Source organism: Salmo salar, chromosome ssa23 (assembly GCF_905237065.1).
Source record: "Salmo salar chromosome ssa23, Ssal_v3.1, whole genome shotgun sequence".
Classification (NCBI taxonomy): domain Eukaryota; kingdom Metazoa; phylum Chordata; class Actinopteri; order Salmoniformes; family Salmonidae; genus Salmo; species Salmo salar.
The window spans coordinates 11,868,933-11,890,426 of record NC_059464.1 but is presented as its reverse complement, the minus strand read 5'-3'; the positions used below and the strand labels follow the sequence as shown (position 1 = coordinate 11,890,426).

The 21,494-nt window shown below is 43.8% G+C and overlaps 1 protein-coding gene across 4 annotated transcripts in view; it reads right to left on the bottom strand.

Moving 5' to 3' along the window:
- Positions 1–1,083: 1,083 nt before the first annotated feature.
- LOC106584063 (zinc finger CCCH domain-containing protein 3) overlaps positions 1,084–21,494 on the bottom strand; it is a 119,241-nt gene continuing 98,830 nt past the window's right edge. For all 4 annotated transcript variants that reach the window (XM_045706115.1, XM_014168894.2, XM_045706114.1 and 1 more), the window contains 7 exons: positions 20,177–20,258; positions 19,923–20,078; positions 19,738–19,807; positions 17,212–17,343; positions 10,085–10,254; positions 9,616–9,806; positions 1,084–1,408 (listed from right to left, as the gene is read on the bottom strand). In XM_045706115.1, the coding sequence (XP_045562071.1) occupies positions 1,377–1,408; positions 9,616–9,806; positions 10,085–10,254; positions 17,212–17,343; positions 19,738–19,807; positions 19,923–20,078; positions 20,177–20,258 (833 nt within the window). In that variant the 3' untranslated portion in view covers positions 1,084–1,376. The remainder of the gene's footprint in view (positions 1,409–9,615; positions 9,807–10,084; positions 10,255–17,211; positions 17,344–19,737; positions 19,808–19,922; positions 20,079–20,176; positions 20,259–21,494) is intronic.

Below are 21,494 nucleotides of genomic sequence, written 5' to 3'. Positions count from 1 at the left end.
TGATGGGTCAGATCAAAGGTTACATTTCAATTATTAAGTCAATCTCAATATTACTTGGATTTAAAAGGAATAGCGCCGAGACTGGTGCAAAAAAATATGGTGCAAGGAAACTCGTGTTTCGCCCATGTTCACACCACTGATGCGTAGTGGTTTACGCCAATCAAATGCCTTTTAACTTGTAAGAATAATCAAGTTAGCCACCTAGCCATTTTCCCCGGTTTAGCTAGTGATAGTGATGCACAAGCTAGACCTATTGGAAACATTGCCATCTCCTAACATCATTTGCCTGCTAGATTCAGGAGCTTGAACCCCCCCAAAAGCTTGAAAACCTCCATTAGATTTTTACCCAAAGTTTAGGAAGAAAACTAACTGAACATAATTCATGATGGTTTTTATTGAATTTATGTTTGTTTTGGAGTGACATATAATAGTTTCAGTATAGTTTGTTTTGTAAATTATTTTATTTCAGTTTATTAAATCGTTTTTTCACGATTCGTTTTTGTATTCGTTTCAGTTTTAGTTTAGCTACTACAATAACCTTGGTCTACATTGTGTGTGTGAGCTCCTTAACGTGAATTAATGCCGTGGTAAGCTCCGGGGTGTGAACATGCTCCCCAGGGCGACGCAACAGTCATTTGTCACTGTGACGACGCCTCGGTTAAATAGCGTATTAATGGTCAAAATATCAGGAGCTGTACACATATACATACACACAAACACACTAGAGACACACACACAAACACACAAACACACAAAGGGCGTAGTAATAGTTTTATTATCAGGGGCTGCTTTGGGCTCAGTAGGCAGGTAATGGATGGATTACACATCCCAACATCCTCTCTGTGCCACTCTCCATCTCCCTACACACTAATTATATGACACAAAGAGACGGTGTGAGAGAGACCGAGCACGATCAAGGAGAAGAGACCGATCTTGGAGAGGGATGGAAGATGAGAGAAGGTAGGAGGGAGAGAGGTTGGTGGGTAATAGTTATTTTATCAGAAGGATGGGCCTTACAGCAGACGATCATAGAGGCTAGCACCCCCCCGACCCAAGAGCAAAACAAAGTCCAGCAAAGGCGTGTACAGTAATAACATATATTTTATTCGAAATTCGTCAATCTCCAGTTTACAAAAAAAAAAAACATGTTCAAATATCAATACAATCTGTATTACAAACATCATTGCTGTATGAAATGTATGAGTCCATAAAGCAAACTTTTAGCTACATTAAAGACCCTGAGTATGGTTGAGAGCAGATACAGATATGGGTCTGAGAAACGTCAGAGCTTCCATAAGCATTCAATACATACATCTCTGTAGTATTTTCAAAGCTCATTTGGTGTTCAGGCAGTATCCATTCTAGTTCCTGTAGTTCTAGAGTCGAGGCTTGATCTGCAGTATTCTCTCTGTGGAGGACAGACAGGCAAGACAGAAACAGACTGAGATTAAAGATATCAACAAAACTAACATGTCAGACAGCAGAGAGATCGCTCTACAACCACAGGGGTGTACAAAACGACAGGCTGTGTGTGTGTGTGTGTGTGTGTGTGTGTGTGTGTGTGTGTGTGTGTGTGTGTGTGTGTGTGTGTGTTGGTGTGTGTGTGAACTGATGGTGTGCCTGAGGATGTGAATGGGTGAAACGCAGGGCTCTCTGTCCTACTGAAAGCCTGAGTGATGGCATCTCCGCTGATGAGCAAACTGGGAACTGAATGAATGGGAGAACAGGGGTGTATGTGCATGCGTTATGTAAAGTTATGTAAAGTGGAGAGCAGGGCTGTGGCGGTCATGAAATGTTGTCAGACGGTTATTGTCATGCAAAAGACTGCCGGTATCACGGTAATTGACCATTAATTAACATAAAGTTTAGCATCTCCAGGCCTCCACACACACAAGCTGCTGATGTGTGCCTTTGGAATCTACATTTAAAAAAAGTGTAATAAATCAATTTAACATACACAATCAAAATAAATCCATAATTTATTTTTGTCAGTTCTAAAGAAAAATTATGTTATGAAGAAAATGCATTTCAGAAGAACAGAATATGAGTTTGCCTACTGTATGTTATCTGTGCATATGCGCCATGCCATAAGCAGTAGGCTTGTTGATTTAGCTGACAATATATGCCTATAAGTCCCATGCCATTATTTGATATTGTATGATTTTATAGTAAGAAGAATATAATTGAACCTAGCTGAATAAAATAGAAAGGATATTCTTACCAATCTGGAGCAAGTGCACATATGAAGTGGCTACGTTGAGCATGAAAGTGATCATTTGAAACAGGTCTTCTACACACGATTAAGAGTTATTTGGCAGCTTTAGTTGTGAATGATACGAACCTTAGAATGTCTTAGAAATCAAAACATATTCGGAAAGTATTCAGACCCCTTGACTTTTTCCACTTTGTTACGTTACAGGCATATTCTAAAACAGATTTTTTTTTTTTTTTTAAATGTTCTCCTCTACACACAATACCCCATCATGACAAAGTGAAAACAGGTTTTAAGATTATATTTATTTTTTTTGCAAATGTATTGAATATAAAAAAACAGAAATACCTTATTTACATAAGTATTCAGACTCTTTGCTACGAGACTCGAAAATGAGATCAGGTGCATCCTGTTTCCATTGATCAACCTTGAGACGTTTCTACAACTTGATTGAAGTCCACATGTGGCAAATTCAAATGATTGGACATGATTTGGAAAGGCACACACCAGTCAATATAAGGTCCCACAGTTGACAGTGCATGTCAGAGCAAACACCAAGCCATGAGGTCGAAGGAATTGTCCATAGAGCTCAGAGACAGGATTTCTTCGAGGCACATATCTGGGGAAGGGTACCAAAATATTTCTGTAACATTGAAGGTCCCCAAGAACACAGTGGCCTCCATCATTCTTAAATAGAAGAATTTTGGAACAACCAAGACTCTTCCTAGAGCTGGCCGCCCAGCCAAACTGAGCAATCGGGGGAGAAGGACCTTGGTCAGGGAAGTCCCCAAGGACCCGATGGTCACTGCTCCAGAGTTCCTCTCTGGAGATGGGATAACTGTTCAGAAGGACAACCATCTATACCAATCAGGCCTTTATGGTAGAGTGGTCAGACGGAAGCCACATGACAGCCCGCTTGGAGTTGGCCAAAAGGCACCTAAAGACTCTCAGACCATGAGAAACAAGATACTCTGGTCTGATGAAACCAAGTTTGAACTCTTTGGCCTGAATGCCAAGCGTCACGTCTGGAGGAAACTCGGCACCATCCCTACGGTGAAGCATGGTTGTGGCAGCATCATGCTGTTGGGATGTTTTTCAGCGCCAGGGACTGGGAGACTAGTTAGGATCGAGGGAAAGTTGAACAGAGCAAATTACAGAGATTCTTGATTAAAACTTGCTCTAGAGCGCTCAGGACCTCAGACAGGTTCACTGTTTTTGTATTTCATAAATTAGATTTAAAAAAAATAAAAACCTGTTTTGCTTTGTCATTTTGGGGTATTGTGTGTAGATTGAGGGTGAAAAAAATATAATCAATTTTAGAATAAGGCTGTAACGTAACAAAATGTGGAAAAAGTCAAGAGGTCCGAATGCACCGTATGGGCTGCATGATGTGACTATAGGCTAATTGATGATTTGAGAAAGTCAGAAAGAAAAGCTGTTCCTTGCCTCAGGCTGCACAGCTGTTCTCCCATCAAGTGTTCATATTTTCACCCATCAGACTATTCTCAATTTAATCTCATCTTTACTAATATGTCAAATTAGTTTTGATTCAGAATGACCCATTATGAAATGGGCAGGAACCGGACATGGGACATTTTTTTAATGAATTTGTATGCACTCAAACAGCAAATGGAGGCCACACTCTTTCCCGCTAGTTTGTTGATCAATGACGCCAGATAGCAACTTCAGTTTGATAGCGGAGTTGTGCTTAATATGAGCAGATGAGAAATAAATAAATATAAATATAATAAACCCTTATTTCACTCTAAACCAATTATGTACCAAAGACATCTTAAATCGATTTTGTTTTATGTTTTCTGCAATGCGTAATATGCGGTAGGCTATGTATTGTATAACAGCACAATCCATTTAATTACGTTTTTTTTTCCCAGGCTTGGGCGCATAAGCTCTAAAATGCACATGGGTGTTTTGAATTAATCATCACCTTAGAAAGCGCTGTCCGTCTCACTGTGTTGAAACATCCACAACAACCATGTTTTACACTCAGTTTCAAACAGCTTTTGAACTTCTTTCTTCAAATTGATCATCACAGTGAGGTGAGTTTTAAAAGCATGATACTGTTTTGATGATAAGTGTGTGATGTGATTTTTCAATTGCATTTGCATTGACGTCAGAGTGGTTAGAGGGACAATAGAGCCCTGAGTACCAGTCCATTAGGACCTGATGGTAGTTAGCGAATTGGATACTACCAACGCATGTCCAGAGTGCATGAAAGGAGATTCCCGTGACTCAATGGTCACATGGAATTTTACTACGGTCATGACTCATGACTGCTGGTGTGGCAGTAATACGGTCACTGCAACAGCCCCAGTGGAGAGGAACTTGTTTGGATTCTTTCCACCCTTAACAAGCCACAGGGGTGTGGAGAGTGTGTGAGGGTGTGTGTGTGTTGGGGGATAAACCAGTGCTCATTAGTAACACTTAACTGCACTGGACACAGAGTTGAAGGTGGTCTGTGTATGTGTGTGTAACCAACCACTTGCTGTGTCTCAGGAGGATTGTGTGTTTGTGTGCCTAAGTGTGTGTGTATGGTGTGTGTGTGTACAGTGCATTCGGAAAGTGTTCAGACCCCTTCACTTTTTCCACATTTTGTTACGTTACAGCCAGTGGTGGAAACAGTACTCAATTGTCATACTTGAGTAAAAGTAAAGATACCTTAATAGAAAATGACTCAAGTAAAAGTCACCCAGTAAAATGCTAAAATATAAATAGTAAAGTAAAGTACAGATACCCCCAAAACTACTTAAGTAGTACTTTAAAGTAGTTTTACACCACTGGTTACAGCCTTATTCTAAAATGGATTAAATAGTCCCCCCTCCACCCCATCAATCTACACACAATACCCCATAATGACAAAGCAAAGACAGTAAAAACTGAGATATCAGACCCTTTTCTCAAGACTTTGTTGAAGCACCTTAGGCAGCAATTACAGCCTTGAGTCTTCTTGGCAGTAGGACAACAACAAAAAATCTTGGTCGACCGAAGGTCGTCTGATCTTTCGACCAATCTGTTGGTCAAACATTTTTAAACGTGCATCTTTCCATATATAGACACACCCTATGTTTGAATGAAATCAACTATATGCATTGAGCTTGTCTGATGCTTAAAGTTTACGGTTTGATGAAATAAGACAAATGCCTCAAGAGGGCGACAATTATGGTTTTCATATGCACATTTTGGTGAAACAGATTCGTTTAATTTATAATAACATCTTCATATGTCAAAATCATTGTCATGTGGTTAATCAAAATTTGATCCAAATCTAAATGAAAATGTTACAAACCTAAAAAGTAAAGCCTACATTGGCGCCCAGGCCAGGTAGCCTTTAGGCCTACTTCTATGCGCGCACGTCCTTACTCAACATTGACAGGAGAGCTCCAAACCAAAGAAAATTACTAAATTGACAAAACTCATAAATGGAATGAAATAAACCAACACTTTTTCACAAGTGTAGTATAGGTTGTGCACTCCGCAAACAATGTGTCCACTCCGATAATGAGAACGGGAAGACCGGAATAATATTGAACGCATTCAAATAAATTACTGTAACCAAAGTAACAAACATTGTTGACGAAAAGTCCTATAATGTAACGGTAAATGTACTACAGGTGATATATACAATGAACGTGTACAAACGGGGGGAGAGAGAGCGCAATCTGGAGAGAGAAATGCATCTGGATGCATGGTCAATCTGTCGTCTGCATTGGCCAGGCAGCATTTAACGTTGATATGGCCTCAGCATACTTCTTGCGCTTCGCAGAGCATTGCAGAGCTATTGTCAAGGTGAGTTTGTGTTCATACATGATGTCAACCAATCATGTCAATGCGGACCTATAGAGAGCCCTCCGCATTGTTAAAAAAATGTGGGAGGCGCATGGCGATGCGGTACGGAGCTCGATTTGGCCTCTGCATGCCTCTGGAGGCGCCGCAATTGCGTCACGCCGTCCACATGCAGCCTAAGACAACATTTTCAGATGAAGGATTAGTCCATCCTTCTGACTGGTACTGTATATATTTGTTACTGCTCGACTAAAGCAATCTCGGGTGACCAACAACCTAACGACCGAACAATAGACCAGTCGACTAATTGGGGTCAGCCCTACTTGGCACACCTGTAGTTGGGGAGTTTCTCCCATTCTTCTCTGCAGATAATCAGGTTGGATGGGGAGCGTCGCTGCACAGCTATTTTCAGGTCTCCCCAGATATGTTCTATCGGGTTCAAGTCCGGGCCCTGGTTGGGCCACTCAAGGACATTCAGAGACTTGTCCCGAAGCCACCCTTGCATCGTCTTGGCTGTGTGCTTCGGGTTGTTGTCCTGTTGGAAGGTGAACCTTACCGCAGTCTGGGGTCCTGAGTGCTCTGGAGCAGGTTTTCATCAAGTATCTCTCTGTACTTTTCTCTGTTCAACTTTCCCTCGATCCTGACTAGTCTCCCAGTACCTGTGGCTGAAAACATCCCCACAAGATGATGCTGCCACCAGGTGTGTGCCTTTCCAAATCATGTCCAATAAATTTAATTTACCACATTGATCATCTCAAGGATGATCAATGGAAACAGGATGCACCTGAGCTCAATTTTGAGTCTCATAACAAAGGGCCTGAATACTTATGTAAATAAGGTATTTACATTTTTCATTTGTAATCCATTTTCAAACATTTCTAAAAAACTGTTTCCTCTTAGTCATTATGGGGCATTGTGTGTAGATTGATGAGGGAAAAAATTATTTAATACATTACAGCCTTATTCTAAAATGTAACAAAATGTGGAAAAAGTCAAGGTGTCTGAATACTTTCCGAATGCACTGTATATGGTCTGCCTCATTGTTCCTCTTTGTCTGTATATACTGAGTTTTTGCTGTGACTGGTAGCTGCTCTGTACCCTGCTACCACTGTACCCAGACATTAAAATAGCCTTCCGTGCCCATGGGAGACTGCCACAGGGCACCACAGCAGCTATAGACTGAGCTCTGACTGCTGTGTTCCCGGAAGGGAGCCCTGGTTCCAAATAAGCCCTGGCTCTACACACTCACACGTATACACCCCAGTCAGCATGTGCTACAGCCAGCTAACCCAGACAGGAATAACCAATGATGCAGGCAAGACCCTCTGCAGGATTTAAAGACATACTAAAGCTGGGATGAAGGGAGGGTTAAGGAGGAGAATAGAGAGAGAGAGAAGAGAAGAAAGAGGGGGACACAGGGGAGAGAGAGGGGGGGATGACAGATGGAGAGAGACTGAGTTCCAGAGTCCATGTAAAGGGAGCAAGATACATTGAGATGAAGGGAAGGAGAGAGATCCCATGTGCGTGAGATATATATATGTGTGTTTGTGTATATGTGTGTGTGTGTGTCATGGTAGCTAGCGGTAAGGGAGTGCCATGCAGGATGTCCAGATGACACAGGGGCAGCTAAAGGTGAAAGGTCAGAGTTGTTTCCGGGAGAAGAGAGACTAAATATGAACCGAAACAGACATGGAGAGAGGGATGGTGACAGAGTGAGGGAGAGAGGGATGACAGATGGAGAGAAAGTGAGAGAAAGGTTCTGGTGTAATTTACAGTCGCCGGCTTCCTGGTATTTACTTAGAAATGTAATGGTAATATGCTAATAACATAGTAATGTATTAACACTTTCTTTTGGAGTTATTAAATCATGTACTGTACCGCAAGGTACTACTTAGTATTAGGTAGAAACAGATTGTTTATTTCTTTCAAGCAAAATGTAGACATTGTTAAAAATGTACCGTTACTGAAAGATAATATGAGAAGGAGGGCAATAGAAAGAGAATTGAAGTGGTAAGTTAATTTGTGGTGTCTGTCTGTTTCTTCACTACTGGACAGTGAGAGTAAATGTGTGTGTTAGTGTGTGATTGAGGGTTCCTCTATGTCAGGGAGGGGCAGAGGCAGGTGGACATAGAAGAGAGAGTAGGCGACGGGGGGAGGCCGACAGGGGGGAATGAGGGAGGGAGGCCCTCTTCTAATCCTCTATCTGTCAGTCTGTCAACAGAGAGCCCAGCTGTGCCTCCCTCTTGCCCCAAACCTAAATATTATTACCTCTCTCCCACTAAGCACTATTACACTTCCAGCTAAGTATTATCATACTCAAATATTACCTTCTACTGCAACCATTATCACCGTCCTAAAAGTACCTAAGTAACCCAATATCAGGGCGTTCCTAAACCTTATTTCCTCATCCACTAATATTTACCCCATGGCAATGGTGCCCTCAGGGGTCCGTGCTTAGTCCCCTCCTGTACTCCCTGTTTGCGCACGACTCCAACATCATTATTAAGTTTGCTGACGACACAACGGTGGTAGGCCTGATCACTGACGAGGACGGTGTTGTGCCAGGACATCAACCTTTCCCTCAACGTCAGCAAGACAAAGCAACTGATCCTGAACTACAGGAAATGGAGGGCCGCCCCCATGCACATTGACGGGGCTGTAGAGGAGCGGGTTGAGAGCTTCAAGTTCCTCAGTGTCCACATTACTAAGGAATTAACAAGGTCCACACACACCAACAGTCGTGAAGAAGGCACAACGACGCCTCTTCCCGCTCAGGAGGCTAAAAAGATTTGGCATGGGCCTTCAGATCCTCAAAAGGTTATACTGCTGCTCCACTGACAGCATCTTGACTGGCTGCATCACTGCTTGGCATGGCAACTACTTGGCATCCGACCGTAAGATGCTCCAGAGGGTAGTGCGTACGGCCCAGTACATCACTGGGGCTGAGCTCCCTGCCATCCAGGACCGCTATACCATGTGGTATCAGAGGAAGTCACTAAACATTTTCACAGACGCCAACCACCAAAGACTTTCTCTCTGCTACTGCATGGCAAGCGGTACCAATACACCAAGTCTGAAACCAACAGGACCCTAAACAGCTTCTACCCCCCCGAGCCATAAGACTGCTAAACAGTTAACCAAATAGCTAACCGGACTATCTGCATTGACTATTTTGCACTAAATATTTTGATTCATCACATACACTGCTGCTACTGCTTATTATCTATTCTGTTACCTAGTCACTTTACTCCTAAGTAAAGGGCCCGTAAGTAAACATTTCACTGTTAGTCTACACCTGTTGTTTATGAAGCATGTGACAAATAATTTGAATGCATCTTGATTTGATCTTTTTTTTTTTTTATCCATTCAACATCTTTCCTCGATTAGCAGTGGGCCATCCGAGCTATGTTTTAAAAACATGGGGCAGTTGGAAGAATCACAGTGGTCGCAATGATTACCACAATTTTCCAATGCCCTGTTTGTTGAGCACACCCCTCCAGGTCATAGGAGTCAACATTGCGTCCATAGAGGCAGTTTCCTGACCTCTGTAGGACACAACCCTGAACTAGACTAACTTTCCTGGTCACTGTATCACCTCTCACCTGTGACCTCTGCCCCGTCGGCAGGGGGCGTGTCCGGAGCGTCTGTGTCTTCGGGGGAGCTGGAGAGGGAGATGAACGACGGGAGCTTGGTCTTGTGAGGACCCAAAGAAGAAGACGAGGGTGTCCCTGGATCTGCCTGAGCAGAACCCTCTGCCGCCTGGTCATCAGGTAGAACCACTGACAGGCTAGGCCTGAAGAGAGGAGAGGGGGAAGTGGAAAAGGAGGAGATTAGAAAACATTGTTGACATCGAAATGTAATCTAATCTGTGCACATCTGGCAATATAAATTAATGTCTGTTTTTACTGTGTTGGTTTACGGTTGTTGGCCTATGCATTTTCCAAAATGTCTGTTTTCAATTTGTAATGTAATCTATTTGCTCTGTTTTATTAAAAAAACATTTAATATAAATTGTATCTAATTAATTTCACTTTGTCATTTAATTATTTTTACAGAGGGCCTGTTCTTGACCTCTTGGTGCGGGCCTTCTTGGCCGGGGCAGCGGAGGGGCCTGTGGTGGGGTTGGGGTTAGGAGCGGTGCGTTTGGCCCTCTGACGGTGCTGGAGCTTACACTGGGCCCCTCGAGGACAGGAGCCACTACTGGAGAAGTCTGGACACACCAAGGTGTGCTTCTTCTTACACTGGAGGAGAGGACAGACCGATACCACTTATTATATAAAACACACAGGAGGTTAACATAACCCGAGAAGACAGTTTGAGACTGGTCTGTTACTACACGGAGTGTAAAAAAACATGTTGTTTACTTCCTAATATTGAGTTATACCCCCTTTTGCCCTCAGAAAAACCTCAATTCGTCAGGGCATGGACTCTACAAGGTGTCGAAAGCGTTCCACAGGGATGCTGGCCCATGTTGACTCCAATACTTCCCACAGTTGTGTCAAGTCGGCTGGATGTCTTTTGGGTGGTGGACCATTCTTGAAACCCAGCAGCGTTGCAGTTCTTGACACACTCAAACCGGTGTGCCTGGTACCTACTACCATACCCATTCAAAGGCACTTAAATCTTTTGTCTTGCCCATTCACCCTCTGAATGGCACACATACACAATCCATGTTTCAATTGTCTCAAGGCTTAAAAATCCTTCTTTAACCTGTCTCCTCCCCTTCATCTACACTGATTGAAGTGGATTTAAAAGGTGACCTCAATAAGGGATCATAGTTTTCACCTGGTCAGTCTATGTCATGTTCCTAATGTTTTGTATACTCAGTGTATGTGTTTCAAAGCTTTGTTTTTCAGTGTGTGTGTGCGCTTGAACATGGTCATCTTAAGAGCACTGCGTGTGCCTGAGTGAGTATACAGATGAAGGTCTGGTGAGAGTGTATGTGACAGTGAGAGTGTGTGTGACGGTGTAATATGGGCGTAAATTGGTAACTTCATTCTGAGGGAGATTCGATCCCTCCCACCTGTCAGAAAAGCTAATTATACTCACTATGGGGTGCGAGCCGTGTTTGTGTGTATGTGGTGTGTGGGGGGCAGCCTGGAGCAGGTTGGTCCAGAAATAGAGTGAGGTTGGGGGTAAGGGGTGTGCGTTTGTGTGAGGGGTGGGGGTCTGCAGATTGAGTTTCCAGGAACAGTTTGGACTCCAGTTCACCCCATGGTCCCCTCAGCCCTGAACCAGTCCGGGCACCCTTCTCCTCTCCCCGATGAGGCACCTCTCTCTCCGCTATACCCCCAACCCCTCACTATAGCCAGTACCACTAACTCCCAAACTCAGACCCCCTGCCCTTCTCCCACCCATGTTCCTGTACCCTAGGGGTCAGATCAGTGTAGGTCTTAGACTTCTCACTTTCAGCTTTTCTGAGGCGGCAAACCAAAACACTCAAAGTCACACCGTAATGCTATATGTTTTCATGCCCTAACGTAAACATTGACACTATTTACCAAATTTAGCAAAGCCTGTCTGTCTCTATTATGTTATCAGTCTGTTACCATTCAAGAGTCTGAGAGCAGAGATGCAGATTGAAGAGGCTTTAAATTGTTTTTAACCAATCCAACCAAGAAGTGGTCGTCTTTAGACCAGGGAATGGGACCATACAAAGACTTACAACCGTTTTTAGAGCCCTTCTCCAGCGTAAGGAGAGGAGGGAAAACTGAGCCAAATGCCAAATCTACTAAGACTCAATTGCCAGCAGTCAAATACATTCTCATTTTCATAAAACACTGAAAAGAGGGAAAGAGAGCGAGAGCCAAGAAACGGAAGATAAAAAAAAAAAAAAGTGAAAGCGGACAGAACATCTTTATTCCACACCAAGTTAATCATTTTCCACTTGATTTAAGAAATGCTGGGACGTCTCAGGGGTCTATTAGAAGAGCTCTCTCTCCACTGCGTTCCAAACCAGGACGAGTCAGCACATTTACCATTACAGAGAGGGAGGGAGGGGGGGAGGGAGGGAGGGAGGGAGGGAGGGAGAGAGGGGCAAAGAGGGAGGGAGATGGAGGGGAAGAGAGAGGGGATGGGGAGAGAGGGGGAGGAGAGAGGAGAGGGAAACGGAAGGGGGGTGGAACGGGGTTCAAAGGAGATGAAGGGAAGTTGAAAGAGTGGTGGAGATGGAGAAACAAGAGAAAGGTGGGAGATCAAGGGAATGAGAGAAGGCGAAAGGGACCAAGAGGGTCCAAATTGGATAAAACGAGAGAGACAGGTGCAAAAGAGTAATACAGAATAGAAAAGGGGGAGAAGGTAGTGATGGGGGATATATATAAGAGAGAGAGAGAAAGAGTGTTAGGAAGGGAGGGATAGTGAGCGCGAGACAAAGCGAGAGATGGAACGAGAAAAGAGGATGGAGATGGAGAGGGAAGCGGGGTTAACCCGAGCTGCTGGAGTGTCTGCCTGCCTGCCTGCCCCATAGTGCCATCCTCAGCACTTCCTCCATCTGTAATTACTGCCTGCTATCCCTCCCACAGCCACCAGCTAGCAAGCACATGTGCACGCACAAACGCGAGCACACACACACCAGACCTAAGCACTTCAGCTAATAGAATAAATATTAATGCCCTTTGGTTTTATATATCCTCATTTCTCTGTGCTATATTTAAATGAGGCCTGACAGTGTGAAAAAGCATGTGTTACACAGACACTCATAAACAACAACTGAGACAGAGAGAGGATTATAGGAGGGAGGGAGGGAGGGGATAGATGAACAGATATAGGATTGGTAGGGACAGAGACAGACGGAAAGAGAGGATAGGAGTGGGCATAGCGGTGTGTGTATGGGAACTCTACATTTTTTGGGGGGTCATGTGTGTCTGTGTGGCCTTGCACTGTTAACCTCTGGTCCTCAATGTGTCACTCAGACACTAGAGTTATGTCACTATTGACAAGCCCTCACTCTCAACAGCTGTCCCTCCATACCCAGGGTTGTTTGGAGGACAGTTTATATGTTTGTGTGGAGAGTATGTCCACGATGGTGTGTACAGTGGTGTAGTGATGCCTGGAGAAGTGGGTATACACACATTTTACCAAACATTTCCCAAACGGTGCACAAAGGAAAGGTGCCCTTTGTGAAAAATGATTTGAGAAACAGCGACATACACTCTGAATGACCTAAAATGATACATCCCATTTTGGTCTTTCAAAGTCAGGCCAACCCAAGCTGCACTGTGCAAGTAGGTTAATAGTAGGCCTACTATTGAAACAGATAAATGAGGCTGTCAACTGAGTCAGAAATTCACAGGTTTGTTTTTGTTCTGTTCAGGCGGGCATGTATATGTGCTTTCTTGAGCAGGGGGACCTTGCGGGTGCTGCAGGATTTCAGTCCTTCACGGCGTAGTGTGTTACCAATTATTTTCTTGGTGACATTGGTCCCAGCTGCCTTGAGATTATTGACAAGATCCTCCCGTGTAGTTCTGGGCTGATTCCTCACCATTCTCATGATCATTGCAACTCCACGAGGTGAGATCTTGCATGGAGCCCCAGGCCGAGGGATATTGACAGTTCTTTTGCGTTTCTTCCATTTGCGAATAATTACACCAAATGTTGTCACCTTCTCACCAAGCTGCTTGGCGATGGTCTTGTAGCCCATTCCAGCCTTGTGTAGGTCTACAATCTTGTCCCTGACATCCTTGGAGAGCTCGTTGGTCTTGGCCATGGTGGAGAGTTTGGAATCTGATTGATTGATTGCTTCTGTGGACAGGTGTCTTTTATACAGGTAACAACCTGAGATTAGGAGCACTCCCTTTAAGAGTGTGCTCCTAATCTCAGCTCGCTGTACAGTGAGGGAAAAAAGTATTTGATCTCCTGCTGATTTTGTACGTTTGCCCACTGACAAAGAAATGATCAGTCTATAATTTTAATGGTAGGTTTATTTGAATAGTGAGAGACAGAATAACAACAAAAAAATCCAGAAAAACTCATGTCAAAAATGTTATAAATTGATTTGCATTTTAATGAGGGAAATACATATTTCACCCCCTCTCAATCAGAAAGATTTCTGGCTCCCAGGTGTCTTTTATACAGGTAACGAGCTGAGATTAGGAGCACAGAGCATTAGACCTACACAAGGCTGGAATGGGCTACAAGACCATCGCCAAGCAGCTTGGTGAGAAGGTGACAACAGTTGGTGCGATTATTTGCAAATGGAAGAAACACAAAAGAACTGTTAATCTCCCTTGGCCTGGGGCTCCATGCAAGATCTCACCTCGTGGAGTTGCAATGATCATGAGAACGGTGAGGAATCAGCCCAGAACTACATGGGAGGATCTTGTCAATAATCTCAAGGCAGCTGGGACCATAGTTACCAAGAAAACAATTGGTAACACACTACGCCGTGAAGGACTGAAATCCTGCAGCGCCCGCAAGGTCCCCCTGCTCAAGAAAGCACATAAACATGCCCGTCTGAATTTTGCCAATGAACATCTGAATGATTCAGAGGACAACTGGGTGAAAGTGTTGTGGTCAGATGAGACCAAAATGGAGCTCTTTGGCATCAACTCAACTCGCCGTGTTTGGAGGAGGAGGAATGCTGCCTATGACCCCAAGAACACCATCCCCACCGTCAAACATGGAGGTGGAAACATTATGCTTTGGGGGTGTTTTTCTGCTAAGGGGACAGGACAACTTCACCGCATCAAAGGGACGATGGACAGGGCCATGTTCCGTCAAATCTTGGGTGAGAACCTCCTTCCCTCAGCCAGGGCATTGAAAATGGGTTGTGGATGGGTATTCCAGCATGACAATGACCCAAAACACATGGCCAAGGCAACAAAGGAGTGGCTCAAGAAGAAGCACATTAAGGTCCTGGAGTGGCCTAGCCAGTCTCCAGACCTTAATCCCATAGAAAATCTGTGGAGGGAGCTGAAGGTTCGAGTTGCCAAACGTCAGCCTCGAAACCTTAGTGACTTGGAGAAGATTTGCAAAGAGGAGTGGGACAAAATCCCTCCTGAGATGTGTGCAAACCTGGTGGCCAACTACAAGAATTGTCTGACCTCTGTGATTGCCAACAAGGGTTTTGCCACCAAGTACTAAGTAATGTTTTGCAGAGCGGTCAAATACTTATTTCCCTCATTAAAATGCAAATTAATTTATAACATTTTTGACATGCGTTTTTCAGGATGTTTTTGTTATTCTGTCTCTCACTGTTCAGATGAACCTACCATTAAAATTATAGACTGATAATTTCTTTGTCAGTGGGCAAACGTACAAAATCAGCAGGGGATCAAATACTTTTTTCCATCACTGTAAGGATTTTTGAGTGTAGTTACCCTTTAATATATGTGTTTGGTTAGTGATGTTTCTGTAGCATATGAGATGGAGTTTGCAAAAGCCTTTGAATCTACCAGAAGACGGTTAGACCTATCATTAGCATCGCTATATTTTCCGTTCTTTAATTGTTTGAAACCTGGACGTTTTACTTCATATTATGAGGCATGTCTTAACTTGCTTCAAAGTAGCCTAAAGCCACAATCCCACCATAGAAATGTGGAGGCAATTATTTTATAAAGACATCCTCATATGCGTTCTCCTGTTCTATTGGCTTTCTTTCAACTTTATTTCATCGTCTAGCAGCCAAATGCATTATCATAGTCATATTAGCAACCCATGATTGTTGTTGCATCTTTAGATCTCCCCACTTTCAAAATTTTTTATGGATATTTTCCATCTCTGTCCATGAAATCGCTCGCATGTGTGGTGTGTATTTTAGAACTGTGTTTTCCTGCAAATTGCATTTTGGAACATTCGCTCCATTCTAGGCCTACTGCCGTGTGCACATTTCTGCGGTGAAAATGTGAAAAAAGAATAGTTTATCATCATTTTAAGCTAAACATTCTGATCTGTTCCATCAGCCTTATTAATTGATATGGCGTATACCTACCACTACACTACTTTGATACGCATCCTGGGGATTAATAAGTGTGTTTATACAATGAGTGGGTCTAATCCTGAATGCTGATTGGTTAAAAGCACACTCCAGCCTGATCTCCACTATAAAAAGCATCTAGACATTATCTCACATTTCTTTCAGAATAACATTTCGTTTTCAACAGCGAAGATTTGTATAAACAGTCTGTCTCTCTGACATTTGCAACAGTGTTTTAATATTCAAATTCAATCTCCAACTGTCCCATAGTAATGAACGTGTAGGGATCAGGAGAAATGTCAATTGAAAAAAGGTCAAACGAAACGAATTGCAGCTAGTTTGCAGTCTTTCCAGCTTCAGTTTGAAGTTTTTGTGTTAGCTGTGTTGTTGGCTAGCTCCTCTGAACAACAGTGTCCTAACAAGAGAGCACATTTTCTATGCCAGGCAAAATCGTGCCTCATTAGCTCGTTATGGATATATCCAAATAAATGTCACTTAAAAACAGCTTAAACAAATGCAGCTGCTGTTGTTATTCTGTCTGCACTGATTGACGCGACTGTAAGTTAACCGTAGTTGGCTAACTAGCAAGCAAGGGATAAGGAACATTTAGAATGAATGACTGGGTCGTGTCCATTTATACAGAACAAAAAGACTGAACGACTGGGTCCCGTCTCTGGCAACCGAACCAATAGAACGAACGACCAGCCGGCTTGGGTAGCACCCCTACAGTAGATTTGTTTCGGGACTGTATCTTGTGGAAGGATGAAATAATATGAATAAATTCATCGAAATAACGTTTTTAATGAAAATATGTCAATCATTATTTGAATATGTTGGTAACCCGTTGTGTAAAATTAATAATGCCCCTCGAAGGGACTTTGTCTCGGGCCTAACACCCGTGCCAATCTATCCTCCAAACACCGGCTTCTCGGGCATTATCACTTAAATACGCAATGCCCACTGAGTGGGTAAACGGCGTATACCCTCCACTACACCACTGGGTATATCTACCTTCTCTACCATAGGTCATCAGATCATGATAAAGAGAAAGAGAGAATGTCTGTGTCTGTCCCCATGCGTGTGTGACTGACTGACTGCGTGTACATGTGTGACTAACTGTGTGTACGTGTGTGACTGACTGACTGTGTGCACGTGTGTGCAAAAGAGTGTCTGTCTGTGAGAGAGAGAGAGAGTAGGTGTGTGTGAGTGCGTGTGTACATACATGTGTGTGGGACTGACTGATTGTGTGTGTGTGTATTCTTATGTGTGTGTGTGTGTGTCATACCTTCTCTCCCTGAGGGCAGTATCCCCTGATGAAGTCCTGGCACAAAGCAGCCTTGCGGGACACGTACACATGGCTGTAGGGACAGCTACTGTTGTTACATATACCCTTCAGGAAGTACGAACACACAGGCATCTAGAGAGAGAGAGAGAGAGAGAGAAGTTGTTGTTACCGATATCTGCTTGGAAATATCTCCATAAAAATGACACACCAATAAAGCATTTTCAAAGGATTTGAACATTTAATTGAGAGAGAGAACGAGAGAGGCAAGACAGAGAGAAAGAGAAAGAAAGAGTTAATTCATAGCATACTAGAGAAAACATAGTCAGATGTAGAGTTAAAGAAGTCAACAAGCCAATCCACCATTCAAATTGGTCCTGCCTTCTACTATCTGTCACTGCCTCTGCTGTTAAATGGCCTTAATTGCAGTTGACAGAGAAAGAGTGTGTGTGTGTGTGTGTGTGTGCGCGTGTGACAGCCTGCATGCAGGTGTGAAATGTCCTCTTGTGTGTGAGTAAGGTACGCTGTGTGAGAGTAGTGCAGGCCAGTCTAAATATACACCATGTAGAGAGAGAGTGATAGAGGTGCGAGACAGAGAGCAAGGGAAAAGGAGCTTGGAGAGGGAGAGCTATACGGAGAGGGCCAGGGTGGGGTGGGGTAATGAGAGAATCAGGGCGGCTCGTTGGGATGGGATCAGTTCTACCTAATTAACTGCTACAGAAATATTTATCCAGGCCGCAGCTTGTCCAGCTAGCTATCATGATGCGTTTATGTGCTGGCTGTGTGTACGAGTTATGGTCGCCAGGGCCTGAGGGGGTAGGAAGGGGGGACGGGCGGAGGTGGGGGGTACAGAGGATCTAGTTTCGGGAGTTATTTCTGGGGGGGGGGGGGGGATACAGGATTGGGGCTCCTCGTCTATCCCCAGTCCCTACTAGTATGCGTGTGTATTGGGTTGCGAGGCTGGACAGGACACCTGTCTGTGGGTTGTTTGTCTAAAGAAAAACATCTTTCCCTGTCCAGTGTAACCACTTTCCTTTACCCTATACGGACTGACCTAGTTAAACACAGTTAAACACCACTACATGACCCTATTCTGTGCTATGGGGCCAGATAAACAAATGAGACTTTTTAACTACACTTATTACTATGTAACTATGTAATTAGTAGCTATGAAGCAGAATGAATAATCGAAGATGAACCATTGTGTTGACTGTTGGTAGTACTAAACATGTGATTATTATCTTTTAGTTTGTACTCTTTCTCTGTTAGAGAGGGAGTCGTTTAGATGAAGTTAAAGATGCAGCCAATGACCTATACTGAGCAAATATACAAACGCAACATGTAAAGTGTTGGTCCCAAGTTTCATGAGCTGAAATAAAAGATTTTCCATACGCACAAAAAGCGTATTTCTCTCGTATGTTGTGCACAAATTTGTTTACATCCCTGTTAGTGAGCATTTCTCCATTGCCAAGATAATCCATCCACCTGACAGGTGTGGCATATCAAGAAGCTGATTAAACAGCATGATCATTACACAGGTGCACCTTGTGCTGGGGGACAATAAAAGGCCAATCTAAAATGTGCAATTTGTCACACAACACAATGCCACAGATTTCTCAAGTTTTGAGGGAGCATGCAATTGGCATGGTACCAATTGGCGCCAAATTGAAACAGTTTTGAAACAAGAGTCATACTTCTGACCTATTTGTGATTTATCCAGTTCAGGTGTGTGTGTGTGTGTGTGTGTGTGTGTGTGTGTGTGTCTCAGACCTTTAAGAAGAGTTTGTGTGACTGGCCGTGAACATATTGGGTATGTGTAACCAGCTGTGTGTAGGTGTGTCTTCTAGTTAATTAAGGGGTTGTGTACTCATGCCATACTCTCTGTACCCATGCCTATTAAGGTGTACGTGTTCAGGTGTAAACCATGTTGGGACATCTGAAACCTGGGACAGGGACCACCATTTTGGTCATGATACCCCCATCGCCCGTACCCCGACTCCTTTCAACACGCACCCCCCCTAACCATAGAATCAGGTCACGTCTCTGAGTGTGTACACTACCAGTGGGAGTGTGTGTGTGTGTGTGTGTGTGTGTGTATATATCTTAATACTGCCAGTGAGAGCACAGAGACAGGAGCTGTGCCAATCGAGTGAATGTGACTCTAGCTGTATCTCTATACACCACTTCTTACACCAACCATAACTCTAAAAACCACGTATTGTATGTGACATGTCTCCATATCTATCTCTGGGTGGTAGACTAACAGTCGGTCCTAATGTAATCCCTTTCCCTACCCCCTAGCATTAATCCTTCGATGTTTGCAGATCTGTAAGTGTGTGACACCATATTCTCACCTCCTCCCTGGCTATATACCTGACGGGGCCAAACGCTAACTGACTAACTACACAGTACACTCCAACCCAGCTGGTGTGAGAGAGACATTGACGTTTCACATACTCTCACCTCAAGGTCGTTGTGTGTGTGTGTGTGTGTGTGTGTGTGTGTGTGTGTGTGTTCACATAGTTTCACCTTCTCCTTGGCCACCTTATGGGAGAATGGACAGGTCCCACCTGTCTGCTTACACGTACCCCTCAGGAACCTGCAGGAACCAATGGGAAGAGTCATCAGATCACAGCGCAGCCAATCAGAGAGCCCACCCAGTCTGTACAGGTGGTTTTGAGGAGATCTGTGCATGTTAGGTGTGTGTGTGTTACCTGGTACAGACGGCCACCTTATCAGGATCGTGGATGTAGGGGCAGGTATTGCCACGGTTACACTTGCCAAAGCGGTTGTAGTACATACAGTACTGTTTCTGGGACTTCTTCTGACGAGCATGCCTGATGATGGCTAGACTCCTCTGAACCGCACGACTGGAAGACAGAACACACACAATCAAGAAAACATATAGTTGTGCAATTATGTACAGGTAGCAGAGGGTGTGTGTGTGTGTATATACTAAAGTGCTTACCTAGCCACAAAACGAGTGCTGGAGGGCCGGATGAAACTGCTAGAGGTGGTGTGGGAGACTTCCTGTGGACTGGACAACCGCACTGTTTGGGGAAAATAGAGAATGAGAAAAAAAGAAACCACCTCTATAAAAAATGGGGTAATATGGCATTATCAATACATCATTGCGACTGACATATTTTGTGTTTGTGTGTGTGTGCGGACACGCGTGCATGTCCATGTCTGTGTTTACACCGCAGTAGTAGTAGTTTTATTACATTACATGTAGGCCGTACTTGCCAGCTAAGAGCTGAATTACTTACATAGCACATACAAGTAATTAAACAGGTAAAGTAAAGCCGTTCAAAATCACGATGTCTACTGAAGCTGTTTGTTTTCATAGCGTCAATGGCCTGAGCGGTGGAAGGAAATAGCACAGGGATGAAGCATAATGGTCACAGCCAGGGGGGAGTCGTGGGTGAGGATCAGACAGTCCTGGAGCCGTTGTTTAGCAGCGCACCTCGCCGTGCACAACACAGACAGCCATTTGTAGCATAGCCGCTTGACTTTGTAGCCACTCCTCCACTACCAACAAGTAGCACCCACATGGGTGATGCCCCGGCAGCCTCTGGCACCAGAAAGCTCACCACTCATCAGTAGCCTAGAGTAGGCTATTACAGTCCTCAAGCCTCTGCCATCACTGCAAGCCATTTCCACTGTGTGCATTTCTCTTTTGCCAAGATATGCCACACCTGTCAGGTGGATGGATTATCAAGAAGCTGATTAAACAGCATAATCATTACACAGGTGCACCGTGTGCTGCGGACAATAAAAGGCCACTCTAAAATGTGCAGTTTTGTCACACAACACAATGCCACAGATGTCTCAAGTTGAGGGAGTGTGCAATTGGCATGCTGACTGCAGGAATGTCCACCAGAGCTGTTGCCAGAGATTTGAATGGTCATTTACAATGCCTTGCAAAAGTATTCACCCGCCTTGGTGTTTTTCCTATTTTGTTGCATCACAACCTGTAATTTAAATTGATTTTTATGAGGATTTCATGAAATGGACATTCACAAAATAGTCGAAATTGGTGAAGTGAAATGAAAATACAAAAAAAAAAAAAATGGTGCGTGCATATGTATTCACCCCCTTTGCTATGAAGCCCTTAAATAAGATCTGGTGCAACCAATTACCTTCAGAAGTCACATAATTAGTTAATTAAAGTCCACCTGTGTGCAATCTAAGTATCACATGATCTGTCACATGATCTCAGTATATATACACCAGTTCTGAAAGGCCCCAGAGTCTGCAACACCACTAAGCAAGGGGCACCACCA